The sequence below is a fragment of the Astyanax mexicanus genome, chromosome 18 (genome assembly GCF_023375975.1).
Source record: "Astyanax mexicanus isolate ESR-SI-001 chromosome 18, AstMex3_surface, whole genome shotgun sequence".
In the NCBI taxonomy this organism is placed as follows: Eukaryota; Metazoa; Chordata; class Actinopteri; order Characiformes; family Acestrorhamphidae; genus Astyanax; species Astyanax mexicanus.
Window position 1 is genome coordinate 19,927,751 of NC_064425.1, and position 17,702 is coordinate 19,945,452.

Consider the following 17,702-nt stretch of genomic DNA (forward strand, 5'->3'; position numbering starts at 1 on the left):
TTTTATTTTATTTTTTTGACACGTGTCAAAGGAAGTGGATACAAGGAGATTTTTTTGTTGTTTTTGTGATCATGTTTACTTTGTTTATGAAACTCTACCAAAAATATTAAATGACATTTGAAAAAAAAAAAAAAAACCTCTTTTCTCTGTTATTTCCCTATTCTTTTTCCATTTAATGATTCTTGCTGTAGGATTGTAGCAGGGTTGAAAGCAGTTAATACATCTATTTAAGTGATTTTTTTAATCCATATTATGGCATGAAGTACTCAAATAGGTAAAGAAAAAAATACTTTAAGAAATGAGTTTTAAGATCTTTGAATGTATCTTCAATTGCAGTCGCAAAGAGCATCAAACGTTATGATGGAACTGGCTCTCATCAGGACCACCTCAAGAAAGCAAGACCAAGAGTTGCCTTTACAGAGCTTTACAGAGTATTTTGGTTTGTTTTACACTTTTAAGTTCACTACATGATTCCTTATGTGTTCCTTCAGTATTTATTTAAAATGTTGTAAAAAAAAAAAAAAAAAAAAAAAAAACATTGGATGAGAAACTTTTGACTGAAATTTTTCATTTCTGAAGTAAAAGGATTTTCAAAATGTTGAAAGATGATTAAAGTAGTGTTGTTTTTGTAATATATATTTTTTGTTTCAATATCAACATCAATATATCATCAACACTGATGATAAATCAACATCAGATTGGAACGTTGATTCAATACAGATTATATTAACAACTGTCACCATTGAGCCAACTGATGTAGTCTTCTCAAACACATCATCTATAGCTTTAAACAGTGTAGCTCTAGAGACATACACAACAACTCAATCACACCTTCACCACACAAATCTCTTCAATTTAATTGGCCAACTGTTTCATATCTGATTAACTGTGGAGGGGACTGTATAAAAGGCAATCTTATACGCTCTTCATTAGAGGACGCAGATGCAGTCATGCAATATGTCTTTTTTATATTATTAAACATTCATCTGTTAGTCTGTTTTGTATAAAACTTTATTTTCAATCTTTATTTTGTTTGTTAAATATCAGCCAAGTAATGCTTATTGATGTTGATATATAATGGGAGGTTAGAAAAGAATATTGAAGACTATTTTTAATTTTTATATAATATATTTATTAACATAATGTATGCAGTTGTAGAGCAGCTGCAGCTTAGTTACAAAAGATCTGAAACTAAACCCACATCATATGGCCCATCATATTGATCATAACTAAGATACTTTTTGAATATCCTATTTTTCTTTTTTTCCATTACAGATTGAATTTACTATGGAGAATGGTTCCAGTGTCTTAATGTTCACACTATCTGGACTGGAGGGAACAATGGAAAACAGATATGTGTTGTTTTTCTTTACTGCACTGTGTTATTATTTTATCTTGCTATTTAATATCACTGTTATAGTTTCCATTGCTTCTGATAAGGGGCTTCATGAGCCTATGTACATATTCTTGTGTAATCTGTGTATAAATGCACTGTACGGCACTGCTGGTTTCTACCCTAAATTCCTGTACGATTTGTTGGCCCCACTTCACGTGATTTCCTATGCCGGCTGTCTGATTCAGACTTTTGTAATCTACACATCTGCTCTGTGTGACTTGTCAACTTTAACAGTGATGGCATATGACAGGTATGTGGCAATATGTAGACCTCTGCAGTATCACTCAGAAATGAATCATTCTAAAGTTATAAAATGCATCCTTTTTTGTTGGCTTGAACCTTTTTTTGGTTTGACTGTTGCAACCATATTAACATCTCGATTAACCCTGTGTGGCTCAAATATTGAAAAGCTATATTGTGAAAACTGGTCAGTAGTAAAACTTTCTTGTTCCCAAATAACAGTGAATAATGTGGTGGGATATATAGTTATAATCGTGTATTTTGGACATGCAGTTCTGATCGTTTGCTCATATATACAGCTGATTAAAACATGCAGAAAGTCAAAAGAGGGCAAGTATAAGTTCATGCAGACCTGTATACCCCACCTGCTTGCACTGTTGAATGTTTCAACTGCATTAATATTTGATGTACTTTATACCAGATATGGTTCGACTTCTTTTCCTCAAGGTTTGCGAAATTTCTTGGCCATAGACTTCCTATTTGCACCACCTCTTTTAAATCCTCTGATTTATGGTATAACACTGACCAGAATACGAAAACAAGTGGCGAAATTGTACTTACCTTGTACAAAAATTGGAATTGCCTAATAACAAGTACAAATTATTTAAGCATTGTTGTGCTCAATGAGTTTGTAGTAATCTCAGTTTATTTCAATATCTCCAATAAAATATTAATTCATTATAGTTCTTAAGTACTTAAATGTTGTTTTCATTTAGAGAAAATATGTCTAAAACATATTTAAGGCATATTTGTAAAAATATGTCTTAAAGGATCAATTCAATTATTTTTGCAAGCATTTTGCACATTAGCCAACACAGCTCTCACTCAAAAACAGTCTATAAGTATGGATTAAACAATATGTAATATTAAGTTAAATTTACACTTTATTGATGCAAATCTATCCTGTCTGTTTCTCTAGAATGTTAAATCTTCTGCTTTTTATTTTTTTATCTGACCCATCATTCTATAATGCTCATGATTACCTTTGTTTTTACTGCAATTTTATATAAAAAACACACAATGGAATCGACCAGTGTCACTAGCTCTATGACACCTGTAAACAGTAAGAAGCAAAACTGTATACACAAACATACAACCAAGTTTAGGAAGAATCAGTGGGACAGAAATTACTCAATAGGATGTGTTAGTAAGATTTGCAATGATATATTAAAAAAACAATTTGTAATTATGACAAACAATTTATAAAATATTATTAATTTAGTATGTGTGCTTTGTTGATGCAGTTCTCTCTAGTTCAGTCTTTTTTTGTCTTTACGATTGCATAGACTGTTTGTGTCTTTTGCTTTTTTGTCATTTTTAGAATTGTGTTGTTTCCTTTTTTATATTCTTGCAGATTGGACACACAACAACTGCTCTTGAGGCCACTTCTCAATAGATCTGTGGTGTTTCTGGTGTTTAATCAACATTGCATATAGTTTCTGGCTAATGTCATACTGCGTTGTGGTGACTTACTGTATATGAACTAAATAAAATGGCTATTTTGTTTTCTCTATAAAGCTACTTTGTGTCAACTTTTGTTGTAAAAAGCACTATACAAATAAAATTGAAATGATTTAATTGTATTTTTAAAAAAGCTCCAAAGTTCATTTGCTCTTTGTTGTATTTTGACTGAATTTTAGCCTTGCGTTTCCACAAAGGCACATTTACCAGCCATGCTGACTATGTTGCCTAAGACTAAATTTGTCTCAGACTCTTTGCAATGCCAGTGGATAGTTATCTAAGGTCATACAAAACCAGCCTCTAATCTTCAAAATACTCTGAGACCAAAATACTCTGTAATAATAAAATCAGATTTACATTTCAGAAACATACTTTAAACCACTGATAATAGCTTATTGTTTTTCAATAAGTACAAAAACATGCATTGTGTTTGACTTGTTATGACAGCTGCAGTTTTAATCTTCTGTCAGTTCCTTTCAATATTGGCACTGTTGCATCACAAGAATGAAAAAAGGCACAACTAGAGGTATTACATTTTCAGTCCGGCAGAACCAGGCCTCATCAAAGCTTCACCTTTAGCAGTCATGGAGAGTTGATAAAAAAAAATATATATATATATATATATATATATACAATATTGCACAAAATATATTTTGCAGTTGCTAAACTGCTTGGTGCGGTTGCATTATCTAATAATAGTCTTATTTAATGTGCTTTACACTAAAAATTGAGGTGTTGCAGCTCGGACTAGTCTAAAAGGAACTCTGTTTATAAGGTACAGTTCCCTTTGGCATGAGTCAAAGCAATACTATTCAGGTATATTGTGTACATATCTATAATCACAAACTGAAAACAAAGCAGAGATCCAAAAAACAAATTACAGTTTCCAGGGGGCAAATCACAAAAACAAAAATACAGCTCAGAACAGTCAAACTCTTAAGAGTTTGAAGGGACAAAGCTGCGTCATTAGGTCAGTCATAGAGGACTTTACTTTGAAAACCTCAAGGCACATGAGTCTGAAGGTTCCTTCAGGTCGTTAACGTCACATTATTACACTCAACTCACTAAGATCATTAATGTAAACTATTGTCCCCAAAGGGATGTTGAACTCTTGGATTTAATTGGTTAAAATACACTGTATTCCCACCTGCTATCTGGAGAGAGCAAACGTATAAAAAGGCAATCCAAACATCCTTCCATCATAGGATATACATACAAAGGTATAAGACCATAAAAGTTAATGTATATTTCTATATATACATATATGTTATCTCTTGATTGCTGTATAATTTATCTGTTTGTTCTACATAGAAAGGTGATGTGCATCAGCACTTTTATGTCATGTAAATTTATTGTTACCAAACAGCTTACTGTGTAAATTTAAAAAGTTTAATTAGTGAAATGTTTGCAATGATTTGTTTTTCTAGTAAAAGTTTATTGTATTTTTAGAGTTTTAAACAGTTTGGAGAGTTAAGAGCTTTTCCAGCTGCTGCCAGGAGGCTTAAATCAGAGTTGACTAATATGGACATGGACAATGTTTCTATATTAGTATTCACACTCTCTGGATTGGACGGAATAATGGAAAACAGATACATGTTATTTTCCTTGACTGCACTGTGTTATCATGTTATACTGCTGTGTAACATCACTGTTATAGTTTCCATTGCTTCTGATAAGGGGCTTCATGAGCCTATGTACATATTTTTGTGTAATCTGTGTATAAATGCTCTGTACGGCACTGCTGCGTTCTATCCTAAATTCCTGTACGATTTGTTGGCCCCACTTCACGTGATTTCCTATGCTGGCTGTCTGATTCAGACTTTTGTCATTTATTCATCTGCTCTGTGTGACTACTCAACTTTAACAGTGATGGCATATGACAGGTATGTGGCAATATGTAGACCACTGCAGTATCACTCAGAAATGACAAATCAGAAAATTGTAAAGTGTATCCTTTTTTGTTGGTTTGCTCCAAGTTTTTCCATAGCACTTTTAGTCTTACTGACTTCAAGATTAACCCTGTGTGGCTCACATATTGAAAAGCTATATTGTGAAAACTGGTCAGTAGTAAAACTTTCTTGTTCCCCAACAACAGTGAATAATGTGGTGGGATATATATTTATAATTGTATATTTTGGACATGCAGTTCTGATAGTTTGCTCATATATACAGCTGATTAAAACATGCAGAAAGTCAAAAGAGGGCAAGTATAAATTCATGCAGACCTGTATACCCCACATTATTGTGTTGTTGAACTTTACTGCTGCTCTGTTGTTTGATGTATTTTACACTAGATATGGGTTAAATTCTTTCCCTCAAAGTTTTCGAAACTTCTTGGCACTGAATTTTTTAATTGTTCCACCGATCGTAAATCCTCTGATTTACGGTCTAGCACTGACCAAAATACGACACCAGGTCATTAAACTTTTCTTCAGAAAAAAATGCTTTGCCTAACCTGAGCACTGTTATGTAAAACATTGTGGTAATTCAAAGATAGTTAATTAATAATTTACATTTACTCTGTTGCATGTACTCCACTAAAAATGTGTTTTTAGTTTGTTTGTTTTTGCTGGTAATTTTTAAATATTTTTGTTATTGTAGCATCTGCGTTGCTTTGAGATCATTTATTGCACAAAAAGGAGAAAAGCAGCATCCACTTTCATGATTATACTGAGAGAAATATACTGATGCTGAATATGATAAAGACATTGATATTTACTAAAAATCTACAAGTTGTTTTGTTTTTTGGAAAGTTACTTTTAGTTATAGTTCATTTATCATTTAACAAATTAGATGTACACTTGGGTGCGGGTTTATGCTGCTCAGATATATATATATAACATGTAACATATTTTCAGGGAAACTGTAAAATATGTAACAGCTGAAAACCATTACATTCTGAAAAGTCAAAAGCACAAATCATGCAAACAAAAGTAAAGATTAAATGCTACCCCTGAGTATTAAAGTTGGTCTGTTAAGACTGCAATCTCTTACTGTCACTTTTTATTACTTAATTAACATTCTCATTATAAAATTATTTTAACCCTTAAACTTACCAACCAGATACCTTTGCTTATGTCTGCCAGTCTTTAATATAAATGTCATGCTCAACATCTAACAAAATGATTTCAAATAAATGTTATAAAAAAATAATGTAGCCTACACAAGTATACACAGTCCAGGTATGTAAAAATAAATTCAATCTCATCATTATTGAGCTCAAGACCCTGCTTGTTGTCGCAGACAGTTTGAAGCACTACATAGTTTTACAATAAAAAAATTAACTAAAATGAACTACCTTGCCCAGCCTTGGAAGTTGGTTGTGAAAGATTTGTAAAAAGATCTAAATAAACATAATCTACCCATAAACTTTCAACATTTTACATTATACATGTATTCTGGAGAGATAGATATCACACTGCTAGGATTAACATCATCTAATCAGCCCTCCCCTAAAGAATTGACCAGCCATACCCTCAATTTTTGTCTATTAGTTTAAATTTGAAATTACTAGATTAATGAAAAATGGGGTTGATAAAAAATGACCTGAGCACAGTGGCCTAGGCATTCCACACAGAATCACTTTGCTGCTTAAACTACTATTACCTCAAGTTAAAGTTAATAAGCCTGCATATAAAAGGCGTTCACTCACCGTTGTTCTCTCAGAAATTACACTTAACAGGCCTTATTTTAGCAATCTATAGGTGAGTCGTCATCCTCGCAGCTTGATTTAGGGCATCAGTGTGTCTTTGCTATCATAAAGGCAGAAAAAGTATTATGGGTGTGTTTTAGGCATAACATGAAATAAACAAATCAGCGTGTCACTTGCCATTCCCTTTAAGAGCAATGTTATTTTATTTTGGATTCTGTCTATTTTTGGTGTAAAAGTGGGTGTGTTCACTGCTAACAAAGAAAATTCATAGATTCCCAGCAGTTAAACATTTACCACAGCTGTCAGACTGATGGTTTAATATTTGTTAAACATAATATCACTTTTAAATCACTGAATTTATTTAAAACTGTGTTTGGTTTTCAGTTGGTTGGTGAGTATGTTAGCAAACTGAACTGTAATTGATTATTTTCTAGTTTTAAAATAGTGCAGACTGCATTAAAATGAAGTAAACAAAACCATCGACAAATGACTACTCCCAGCTCCTAGTAATACCATATACAATGGTAACATTTACTTTCATATACTTTCCTATACTTTCATATACTTACGTATACTTACGTAATGCCTACATACATTACGTACCATGAACAAGTATTTGATTTATTTTTCCTTAGATTTTTTTGAATATTCTGAATATTAAACAAACCTTAATATAACCTTAATAAATAAACCTTAAGATAACATTAGTAAATACAAAAACAGTTGTTAAATGAGCATTTGAAAAAGTAAAAAAGTAACTGCCGCCCCGAGAATTAATTGAAAGAGAATATTGAAAAATGGTCTCCGTTCCAAGGCAAAAACCGCTAATGACCAAAAATAAGACATAGGCCCATCTCTCATTTGCCAAAAAATATCTTAATGATCTCCAGGACTTTAAGAAAATATTCTGTGGACTGATAAGACAAAACTGAATCTTTTAGAAAGCTGTGTGTATCTTACATCTGGCGTAAATCTAACACATGAAAAAGAACAACATACTGAACGTAAAACATGGTGGTGGTAGTGTTATGGTCTGGGGCTGCTCTGCTGATTTAGGACCTGGAGAACTTGCTGTAATAGATGGAACAATGAATTCTGCTTCCTACAAAAAAATCCTGAGGGAGAATGTCTGGCCATCAGTTTGTGACTTTAAGCTCAGACATACTTGGGTTCTGCAGCAGGACAATGATCCAAAACACACAAACAAATCCACCTCTGAATGGCAAAAAATAAAACGTGGCCTAGTCAAAGTCTGATTGAGGTGATGTGGCATAATCTTAAACAGGACATTTATACTCAAAAACCCTCCAACTATAGGCTGAATTAAAACAATTTTACAAAGAAGAGTGGGCCAAAATTCCTCTACAGAGATGTGAAAGACTCACTGGCAGTTTTTACAAACGCTTGATTGCAGTTGTTGCTGCCAAGGGGGGAACAAACAAGTTTTAGGTGACCATATAACCTATAAATAGGGCCATATATAGGTTTGTTTCGATAGATTATTTCCCTTAATAAATGAAATTATCATTTAAAAAACAGTTTTTGTATTTACTCCTTTTATCTTTGTCTTATATTAAAATGTGTTTGTTAATAAAAAAAATGTAAGTATAAAAAAGGCAAAAAACAATAGAAATCTGTAGGGGGCACATCGTTTTTCTTGTCACTGTATATTGTCAAACTCAAGTGATGGAAAGGAGTGTTTTAACCACATCAGCAATTAGTTACATACATAACTTGTTTATGCTAACCATTTAATAACGTCTTTATCCAACTATAAATAATTATATTACTAATCCTATTAAACATATTACTATTAATCATAATAACACTAAAAATAATAAAATGTTTTGTCTGTTAACTTATCATGGAAATTTTCTTTGGCTTAAGCACAGTTTATAAATAAAAAAGATAGAGTTGGGGAGGAGTGTCATATGAACTTGTTTTACTCCTCTTCATTAATGTATGTAAAGAAGCATGATGCCACTGTATATAAACATGCCGATTTGTTCATTAGAGAATATGCAATCAAAGGCACACTTTGCTTCAACTTTGCTATTTATTTACAGACTGCAACACATTTCTTTGTCCAGTCTCATTATATGGAACTGCATTGCATTCTCAAATGAAAGTGATAATAAGGTATAATCTGTGTGTAGTTTTAAGAAAGAATGTTAAAGATTAGATGCATTTCTGAATTTGTGTAAGGCTGGGTTATGTATGTTTAAATTAATATTTTTTAATTGTTTAGTTTAATTGCAAGAAAATCACATATGTTAGACTTTTCCTTAACTGATCCAAATTCCTTTTTTTTCTACAGATGATGGAAGATGTTTCTAATGTCTCAGTGTTCACACTCTCAGGATTAAATGAGACAACTGAAAACAGATACATCATTTTTGCCTGGACAACACTGTGGTATCTTCTTATTTTACTGTGTAACTTCACAGTCATTTTTGCTATTGCTCTGGACAGGGGGCTTCACGAGCCTATGTACTTGTTTTTGTGTAATCTGTGTGTAAATGCACTGTATGGCACTGCTGCGTTCTACCCTAAATTCCTGTATGACCTTCTCTCACCCTTACATGTGATTTCATATGTGGGCTGTATGATTCAGATATTTGTCATTTATACATCTGTTATGTGTGATTTGTCAACTTTAACAATAATGGCATATGACAGGTATGTGGCAATATGTAAACCATTAGAGTATCACTCAAGAATGACCAATCAGAAAGTTATGAAGTGCATCCTGTTTTGTTGGACTGCACCTTTCTTTTGTATGGCTGTTGTTGTCTTTTTGACCACAAGACTCACCCTATGTGGCTCAAACATTGGGAAGCTTTATTGTGAGACCTGGGCCGTCGCTAAACTGGCCTGTTCCTCTACAACAGTGAACAACGTGGTTGGACAGATAATAATTGTAATATATTTTGGACATGCAGTGATGATTGTTTCCTCCTATGTTAAATTGATTAAGACGTGCAGGATCTCGAAAGAGGGCAGGCATAAATTCATGCAGACCTGTTTGCCACATCTGATTGCACTGTTTAATGTTGCTGTTGCATTGCTGTTTGATGTGTTTTACAGTAGATACGGTTCAGCCTCTTTACCACAAAGTCTACGGAATTTCTTAGCACTGGATTTCCTGTTCATACCACCGATTCTAAACCCCCTCATATATGGACTACAGCTAACCAGAATACGGAGATACGTTTTAGGGCTGTGTTTCAAAAACAATGTAGGCTTAACCTAAAATGTGATTAAATTACTGTATATATATATTGTACACAAAATGTCTAATAAACTGCTTAGTGACACATGTGTAACTCTAGTGTAACTGTGAAAGCTCTGTATTTGATGTAGACATTCAGCTCAAGCAAAGGGTCATTACCATTTATCCACTCTAAAAGAAAGAAAATAATCCTGATGTATCACACATAAAGGCTGCTCACTGGCTAAAATTTGCAAATGTCTACAGATGTCCTACTGAAAAAAATAACTGCATATTAAAATAAATAAAAGAACTGTAGGTTCATGTAAAGGAGATATGTATGACAAAACAGAAGAAAATATGGAGTGTGTCCTATTTATGCATGTCATTGTGGCATTTTATTCATTTTTCTATTTCTAAATAATGCAATATCATTATACATTGTACAATATGTTTTCTTAAATAAGAGCTAAACATACAGCATACACCTGATGTAAAACTTAAACTAAAAATTACTAAAATAATATTTTTTATCATTTTACTGGCACAGGTTATATTTTGATCATAGGACCAATTCAAATGTATCTAAATCTTAATGTATGTGTTAAAAATATAAAACAACAAGCCACAATTTAAGAACAAATAAAACATTTTCTGTATCTTCACCACAACATTCAGCTTCTAAGGTTTTCAAGGGAAGATTTAAACAAAAGAATGGTGAAGAATTGTGAAGCCAGTCTGTGGATTGATACAGACGTTTTGACTAAAATAAGCAAATCTTTGTTTTGAGAGAAAAAAAAAAGAGCAGAATGTAACATATAGAACACCTCACAACTTTTTAACAAATGTTGAATTTGTCATGCTTTTAGCTTGTGTTGCAGCCAGTGGCACAGCGAATATGTCGCAGGTGTAGGGAAAATGGATTAAATGATATAGCAGCAAATTATGGACTCAAACATAACTTCTTTACTACTGTAAGAAAAGATGAAAATTAGTTTTTGCTACCTTCTTGTTCAGATTTTACTGTTCCACCTTAAATCACACTGCAGTCTCAGGTAACAGAATGTACCTGTTACAGCATTTAAGGTGGAACTGGAAATTCAGCTAGGTAGCTACCATGATGATTTTATGCTTCATATTAAGAGTCACTATGCATGAAAAGTGTGTGTTTAAAAAAAATCTACATTTGGAGGTCCATGTAGCCCTAACACTTCACCCTACCTCTCTATCCCGACAAGAAACAAGGACTTTTAACCTTTAAGCGTAAACAAAATGAAGGGGCCAGGGGCTAGTAGTAGGGACAAGGGGTAAATTGGGATTAGGCCTAATTGTGTGTGTAAATATCAAAGAAGGAAGTAGATTAAGAGCTTTTTAGTAATCATTTCCTAAAAAAATGGAAAACAGCTAGAAATAATGTTGCAATAACCAGTTTAAATTGTGGGTTAATTATTTAAATACATAATTATTTCATTACATTTTTGAAAGTAATTTTAATAATAATCTTTAATAAAAGACATAGCATTGAATTGTTTCCATTGGGTTGGTGTAGTCTCACGTGTACTTCTGATTCACCAGTAAAAAAAAAACTATGGTACTGGATATAAAAAGCCAATCCAACCCTCTGCTTCCAGAAGGACACACATTTAAAGACAGAGTAACACCAAATACTTAACTCATATATCAGAAATAAATACATTATTTCCAAATAATTGTCATACAACTCTTCAGATCACTACAAACAACTAATAGCTAGTAACTACACGGTTGGTTCCGCTTTGTCTATGAATTTGAGAAAATTATGTATTTGTATTCCTTTTATTTTACTGTTCTGTGCAGTTAAATGTAGAAAGAGAAATTATTGTTTTAAAGAATTGCACATATGTGTAAAATAATTTGAATTAGTGATTAATATATATGTAATATTAATAACAATAATAATTATTATGATTGTCATTATTCTTATTATTATTAACATGTGGACTCTTCAGTAGCCATGATGTTAAATGCATAAAAGAAGATTGACAGAATCGGGCTATGGAAAATTAGTTTTAGTTATTAGTGTAAATGTTGAATTAATCCTAATTAATCTTTTTCTTGTTCTTGTCCAGATTCAAACCAGAGAATGGAGAATGTTTCTGTCGTCTTAGAGTTTGTTCTCTCCGGATTAGATGAAACAACTGAAAACAAACACATGCTTTTGTTTTTGGCCGCACTTTGTTATTATTTAATCCTATTTTGTAACATCACTGTTATTTTTTCCATTGCTTCTGATAAGGGGCTTCATGAGCCTATGTACATATTTTTGTGTAATCTGTGTATAAATGCTCTGTACGGCACTGCTGCTTTCTACCCTAAATTCATGTACGATTTGTTGGCCCCGTTTCATGTGATTTCATATGCTGGCTGTATGATTCAGATATTTGTTATCTATTCATCTGCTCTGTGTGACTTTTCTACTTTAACAGTGATGGCATACGACAGGTATGTGGCAATATGTAGACCTCTGCAGTATCACTCGGAAATGACTTATCAGAAAGTTACAAAGTGCATCCTTTTTTGTTGGCTTGCTCCATTCTTTTGCATGGGCGTTATAGTCTTGTTATTATCGAGACTGACCCTCTGTGGTTCATCCATTGGAAAATTGTATTGTGAGACCTGGGCCGTGGCTAAACTGGCCTGTTCCTCTACAACAGTGAACAATGTGGTTGGACAGATAGTTATTAGTATATATTTTGGACATGCAGTGTTGATTTTCTGCTCATATCTAAAACTGATTCAAACATGCAGAAGGTCAAAAGAGGGCAGGTATAAGTTCATGCAGACCTGTTTGCCACACTTGCTTGCATTGTTCAATGTCACCATGGCGTTGTTGTTTGATGTGTTTTACAGTAGATACGGTTCATCCTCTTTACCACAAAGTCTAAGGAATTTCCTGGCACTGGAATTCCTATTCGTGCCTCCCATTTTAAACCCTATTATTTATGGATTACAACTGACCAAAATTCGGAAGCAAGTTGTGAAACTTTACTTCAGAAAAAATGTAAAGACAGACGCAGCCTAGGATGCATGTTTTAATTGCAGTAAAAATTAAAAATAAATCTCATGGCTTATTGGTGAGAGGAAGGTTGGAAGAGTTTAAACCAAGGAGCCATACACCATAAACAGTAGTGGGATTTATTTTCATTCATTACAATACAATTTCTAATACAGTTATTTTTACTTTATCTTTACATTACTTTATTACCAGTTTACATGGTAATAAGTGCAAACATTTTTTTACAGCCATGAAATTTGCAAATTTTGTTATATAAACATAATCAATTCCCTTTTTTATTGATGAAACTAAATAAAAACTCATGTGATGCAAATTCTATCAATTGTATCATTGTATAAATACGTACATAGTTAAGAAATGTGCTAGGAAGAATTTTTATTCATGCCATAAAATACTCATAAAAACATTCATAAAAGAAATCAACAGTAACAATCAAAGATACCTATTTTATTTCATTCATTTTCTAAATTGTATATTAATATTAAAGACATGGAATTATGTAGTAAATAAAACAAGTGTTTGGCCTCCACAATCGCCTGATCAAAACCCAAGATGGTAATTTGGGATGAGCTGGAGCTTTACAGTGTAAAGGAAAAGCAGCAACTATTGTTCAGCACCTGCAGAAACTCCTTTAAGACGCTGAGAAAACTATTCCAGGTGACTCTACCTCATGAAGACACTGAAATTAAAATTCACCAAGATTACCAAAATGACCAAGAGTGTGCAGATCAGTAATCAAAAATAAATGTGGTACTTAGAAGAAAATTAAAATATAAACCAAATTCTGGATTAGTTAACATTATTTGTTTTTCTGTATAACTTTAATATCTTCACTATTACATGAAAACAAAACTTTTAAATAAAAAAAACCACATTGAATTAGAAGAGTTGAGTCCACACTTTTGACTGGTACTGTATTTGCAGAACCTTAAAATTGGTTAATAAAGAAATCCTTAGTTATTATATTGCACTGCTCAAAAAAACATTTCTAGCACTTTTATTTTTAGTTATTTTATCACCTACTTGTCCTAGACCAAATCAAAAGGCCAGCAAAGGTTTATACTCGGACAAGCCCATCTTTAGAGGAGTAAATGTAGGAAATAATAAACAAATAAATAAACAGTAAGTCACAGCCAGTGCTGAGTAGCACTGGTGCAGAGTAGCTGAAACAGGGCATTTTAATGCGTAGGAGAGACATAGCTAGAATAAAACAGATAGAAGAAAAAATAAAGGGGTTAGCAGAATTGTGGCAAACAATTGTCTGTGGAAAAAAAAAATCCAGAGCCTGGCCTAAAGCAGCACCAGCCACAGATACAATCTACATATACAATCTATAATGTAACACAAAGTTACATTATAAAAAAACAAACCCAATGTCCAAAGTTGGTATGTTGTGTTAAATGTAAATACATGTAAAAAAAAAAAAAAAAAAAAAAAAACAGAATTAAATTATTGCAACTTTTTATTCACAATAGAAAATAGAAGACAACGGATTAAAAGTGGGACATTTTTTTTTTCATGAATAACTAACTTATTTAGAACTTGATGGCAGCAACACATCTCAATCTACAAAAGGCCCTCAGGTGGCACTGCATGAAACAAAAAACAAATCTAAAGGATTTTTTTTATAATTCATGTGGAATTAAAAGGTAATAGTGCAGGGATGAGAGAACTGAGTTCTATGGTATTTTTTTGTTTTAGCTCTGGTGAGTACAGAACTAACTAAAGCTTATTTAACATTAAAACATCCACACTGCAATAGTCTAGCCTTTTTATTAGTGCATGCATGCATTAGCTCCTCTGCTCCTCTTTAGAGACAGTGTTATTGCAACCTTTGGCAGCATTATGATACATGTAAGGTGGACTTTGCAGTGCTAAAATATGTACACAACACACACACCACGCATATATATATATATATATATATATATATATATATATATATATATATATATATATATATATATATATATATATATATATATATATATATATATGAATACTCTGTACTATATGTGTTCTGTCACATTTCATCTTATTTCTCCTTGGAATTGTCCTTGTAAAGTGGGGTTTATGCAGAGGGATATTTATTGGTAAGTTCCCACAGTAGTTTTGTCCATCACATTTGACCACGGTGGAAATATAGAAATATAATAGAATTGCTTCACCTTTACTTTACTGTGGGATGTACTGTATACTGCTTAACTTTATCTTTTATTGGGACAAACATTCTTGTAATTGTTTTGGAAACTGCACTGAATCAGTCTATATATATTTTAATTTTAAGTTTATTAATCAATTCTCTTCATAGCACAAATGTTACCCCCTGAATACAGAGAGTAAAAAGAGCACAGTAAACACAATTGCTGTTTACTCATTGATATAGGTTCTATTTGTGTTTAGCTCCATGCTAAAGGTATTCTATTTTAACCTAACATAGGCTGATTTTTCAGTTTCTAATGTAGCTAATGTTTTAAGCTAACATTACATTCCCTGCATCGTAAAATTGGGACATTTCTGCACCACAATTCTTAATTTTTTAAACGTTTACCCTTTAGCATCATGTTGAGACACTGTCCATACCATTTAGTGGTCAAATGACAAAAATTTCTTTCAACTGATTGGAAACAAGATGGCGGGAATCTCAGTCAAAGGTTTCTACAGCCAGTCCAGACAGAAACATGGGCCAGGAAAAAATAGCATCACATTTTACCTTCAAAACTAGTTTATTCACTTACTGTAAAAGGATAAAAAAAAATTTTTATATAATTTTTTCGTAAGGCTCATTTTAAAATTTTAAAATAAACTACTGTCCTCATTTACATTCCAGTCCAAACAGCTTTCTGTACAAAGTTACTTAGTACTTGGTAACCAATCACAGTATATTTTTTTATGTGTTGCAAGTCCAAATCTTTATGTCCTGCTGCTTTGTGGGAAAACTTCTTAATCAGATGTAATGAAATTAAAGTCATTTATATAAAATAAAAAACAACTCCATATGAAGTCTTTATTACTATGCAGTAAATTTGCCAGTGTTTAATAAACACCATTAATGTATTAAAACTGGCACTGAATTAACCCTGATAATTTTACTGTGTATGTTTAAATAACTCATATTCATATGAAATAATTATTTGTTAAAATTCTGTTAAGCTTTTCTATTCTTTTCATAGCATAATGGAGACACTGTTTGTGTATAACTGGATCATCAGGATTTGTTTAATGAGGATATTTACTATCAGGGGCATTTGTCCACTTGACACTTTCCCCGTCAAGAGGTGTATAAAAACAAAGGTAAACCACAGAGTTTCTTCAGGAGCCAACATCACTTGTCCTGCTGTCCTGACACGGTCTTGGTGTTTATTGTGATATTTATTTTATTTTATTGTAAGTCATGTAGATGTATGCGGGAGAGCTTTGTTTAAATGTTTCTAAGTAGTTTCTTTTATTTTTATTTTTTAAAGAAAGAACAAAAGATTATCCCCTCCTCCCACTGGTGCAACATTCTCAGACATGATGGAAAATTCCTCTGGAGAGTTCTTGTTTGTGCTGCATGGACTGAATGATACGAGGACGAACAGACAGATTTACTTTGCGTTTGGACTCTTGATTTACATTTTCACCTTCTTTGTAAATTTTACTCTCGCTTTAACTATCATTTTAGATAAAGTGCTGCATGAACCAATGTATCTGTTTATATGCAACTTGTATGTGAATGGAATATGTGGTGCTTCTGCTTTCTATCCAAAGATTCTTGCTGACCTTCTATCGGACTCTAATGTTGTTTCATATACAGGGTGTGTGGCTCAGACATTTATCATCTATTGGTATACTTTCTGTGAATTTCTGTGCCTAACAATCATGGCTTACGACAGATATGCAGCGATTTGCAGGCCTTTGGAGTATCATTCTATTATGACGAATCAAAAAGTGCTAAAGCTGTTACTTTTTACTTGGCTCTTCTCGCTGCTGGAAACTTCTGTTGGGGCTATGCTGACAGTCCGGCTACCCTTATGCGGAAGGGACATTGACAAGATTTACTGTTCTAACTGGGAGATTGTGAAGCTGGCGTGCACAAGTGTAATTGTAAATAATGTTTATGGGTATATTCTAATAATTGTACATGTTTCCCAAGCTGCTTTTATCATCATCTCATATATTCGTATTATCAGAGCATCTATACAGTCTAAGGCACAGAGGACTAAGTTCATGCAGACATGTCTGCCTCATTTAATCACCCTCATTAACTTCACCCTTTCCATTGTATTTGATGTCATGTACGCTCGCTATGGCCAAAGCCAACAGATGCAGGCTCTGCGCAACATCCTGGGAATGGAGTTTCTTGTTGTGCCTCCTCTGCTAAATCCTATAATATATGGAATTAAAATAACTCAGATACGGCATCGGTTCAAGCAAGTGTACAGCCACGTGCGTAAAGCAGTGAAACACAACTGATCCATATTAATATGTCTGTCTGGAAGGAAGGACGTATACCTTATGTATATAATGCTTATTGACAGATGAGGATTGTCCTATGTTCTTTAAATGAGGACACAATTAAGGAATTATCATGCACAAAAATGTTTTTCTCCTCCAAATGTTTTCCTATTGACTCAAATTAAAATATGTATTGTTTCTCAGCCTACTGAAAAGGTTTTTTTGATAAGTTAACTAAATAAAAATAGCT

At 32.9% G+C, this 17,702-nt stretch overlaps 5 protein-coding genes across 5 annotated transcripts; all 5 read left to right on the top strand.

Moving 5' to 3' along the window:
- Positions 1 to 995: 995 nt before the first annotated feature.
- Positions 996 to 3,178, top strand: LOC103028391 (olfactory receptor 1D2-like). The gene has a single exon (XM_007236785.4). The coding sequence runs from the start codon at positions 1,288 to 1,290 to the stop codon at positions 2,221 to 2,223; it is 936 nt and encodes a 311-aa protein (XP_007236847.3). The 5' UTR covers positions 996 to 1,287; the 3' UTR covers positions 2,224 to 3,178.
- A 1,155-nt stretch (positions 3,179 to 4,333) lies between these two features.
- LOC103028702 (olfactory receptor 6N1-like) lies at positions 4,334 to 6,083 on the top strand. The gene has a single exon (XM_007236786.3). It carries the CDS (start codon positions 4,619 to 4,621, stop codon positions 5,549 to 5,551), a length of 933 nt encoding a protein of 310 aa, XP_007236848.3. The 5' UTR covers positions 4,334 to 4,618; the 3' UTR covers positions 5,552 to 6,083.
- A 2,699-nt stretch (positions 6,084 to 8,782) lies between these two features.
- On the top strand, positions 8,783 to 10,112 carry LOC103034308 (olfactory receptor 4S2-like). Its single transcript, XM_007236901.4, has 2 exons — positions 8,783 to 8,888; positions 9,067 to 10,112. Exon 2 carries the CDS (start codon positions 9,067 to 9,069, stop codon positions 10,000 to 10,002), a length of 936 nt encoding a protein of 311 aa, XP_007236963.2. The 5' UTR covers positions 8,783 to 8,888; the 3' UTR covers positions 10,003 to 10,112.
- Positions 10,113 to 12,073: 1,961 nt separating this feature from the next.
- On the top strand, positions 12,074 to 13,306 carry LOC103033993 (olfactory receptor 1D2-like). Its single transcript, XM_015602305.3, has one exon. It carries the CDS (start codon positions 12,083 to 12,085, stop codon positions 13,019 to 13,021), a length of 939 nt encoding a protein of 312 aa, XP_015457791.1. The 5' UTR covers positions 12,074 to 12,082; the 3' UTR covers positions 13,022 to 13,306.
- A 3,038-nt stretch (positions 13,307 to 16,344) lies between these two features.
- Positions 16,345 to 17,641, top strand: LOC103028083 (olfactory receptor 2G6-like). The gene has a single exon (XM_007236784.3). The coding sequence runs from the start codon at positions 16,529 to 16,531 to the stop codon at positions 17,468 to 17,470; it is 942 nt and encodes a 313-aa protein (XP_007236846.3). The 5' UTR covers positions 16,345 to 16,528; the 3' UTR covers positions 17,471 to 17,641.
- The last annotated feature ends 61 nt before the right edge of the window (positions 17,642 to 17,702 follow it).

Excerpts from the sequence above, each read along its gene's own strand:
- LOC103033993 (XM_015602305.3), top strand. The coding sequence starts at position 12,083 with ATGGAGAATGTTTCTGTCGTCTTAGAGTTTGTTCTCTCCGGATTAGAT.
- LOC103034308 (XM_007236901.4), top strand. The coding sequence starts at position 9,067 with ATGATGGAAGATGTTTCTAATGTCTCAGTGTTCACACTCTCAGGATTA.
- LOC103028702 (XM_007236786.3), top strand. The coding sequence starts at position 4,619 with ATGGACATGGACAATGTTTCTATATTAGTATTCACACTCTCTGGATTG.
- LOC103028391 (XM_007236785.4), top strand. The coding sequence starts at position 1,288 with ATGGAGAATGGTTCCAGTGTCTTAATGTTCACACTATCTGGACTGGAG.
- LOC103028083 (XM_007236784.3), top strand. The coding sequence starts at position 16,529 with ATGATGGAAAATTCCTCTGGAGAGTTCTTGTTTGTGCTGCATGGACTG.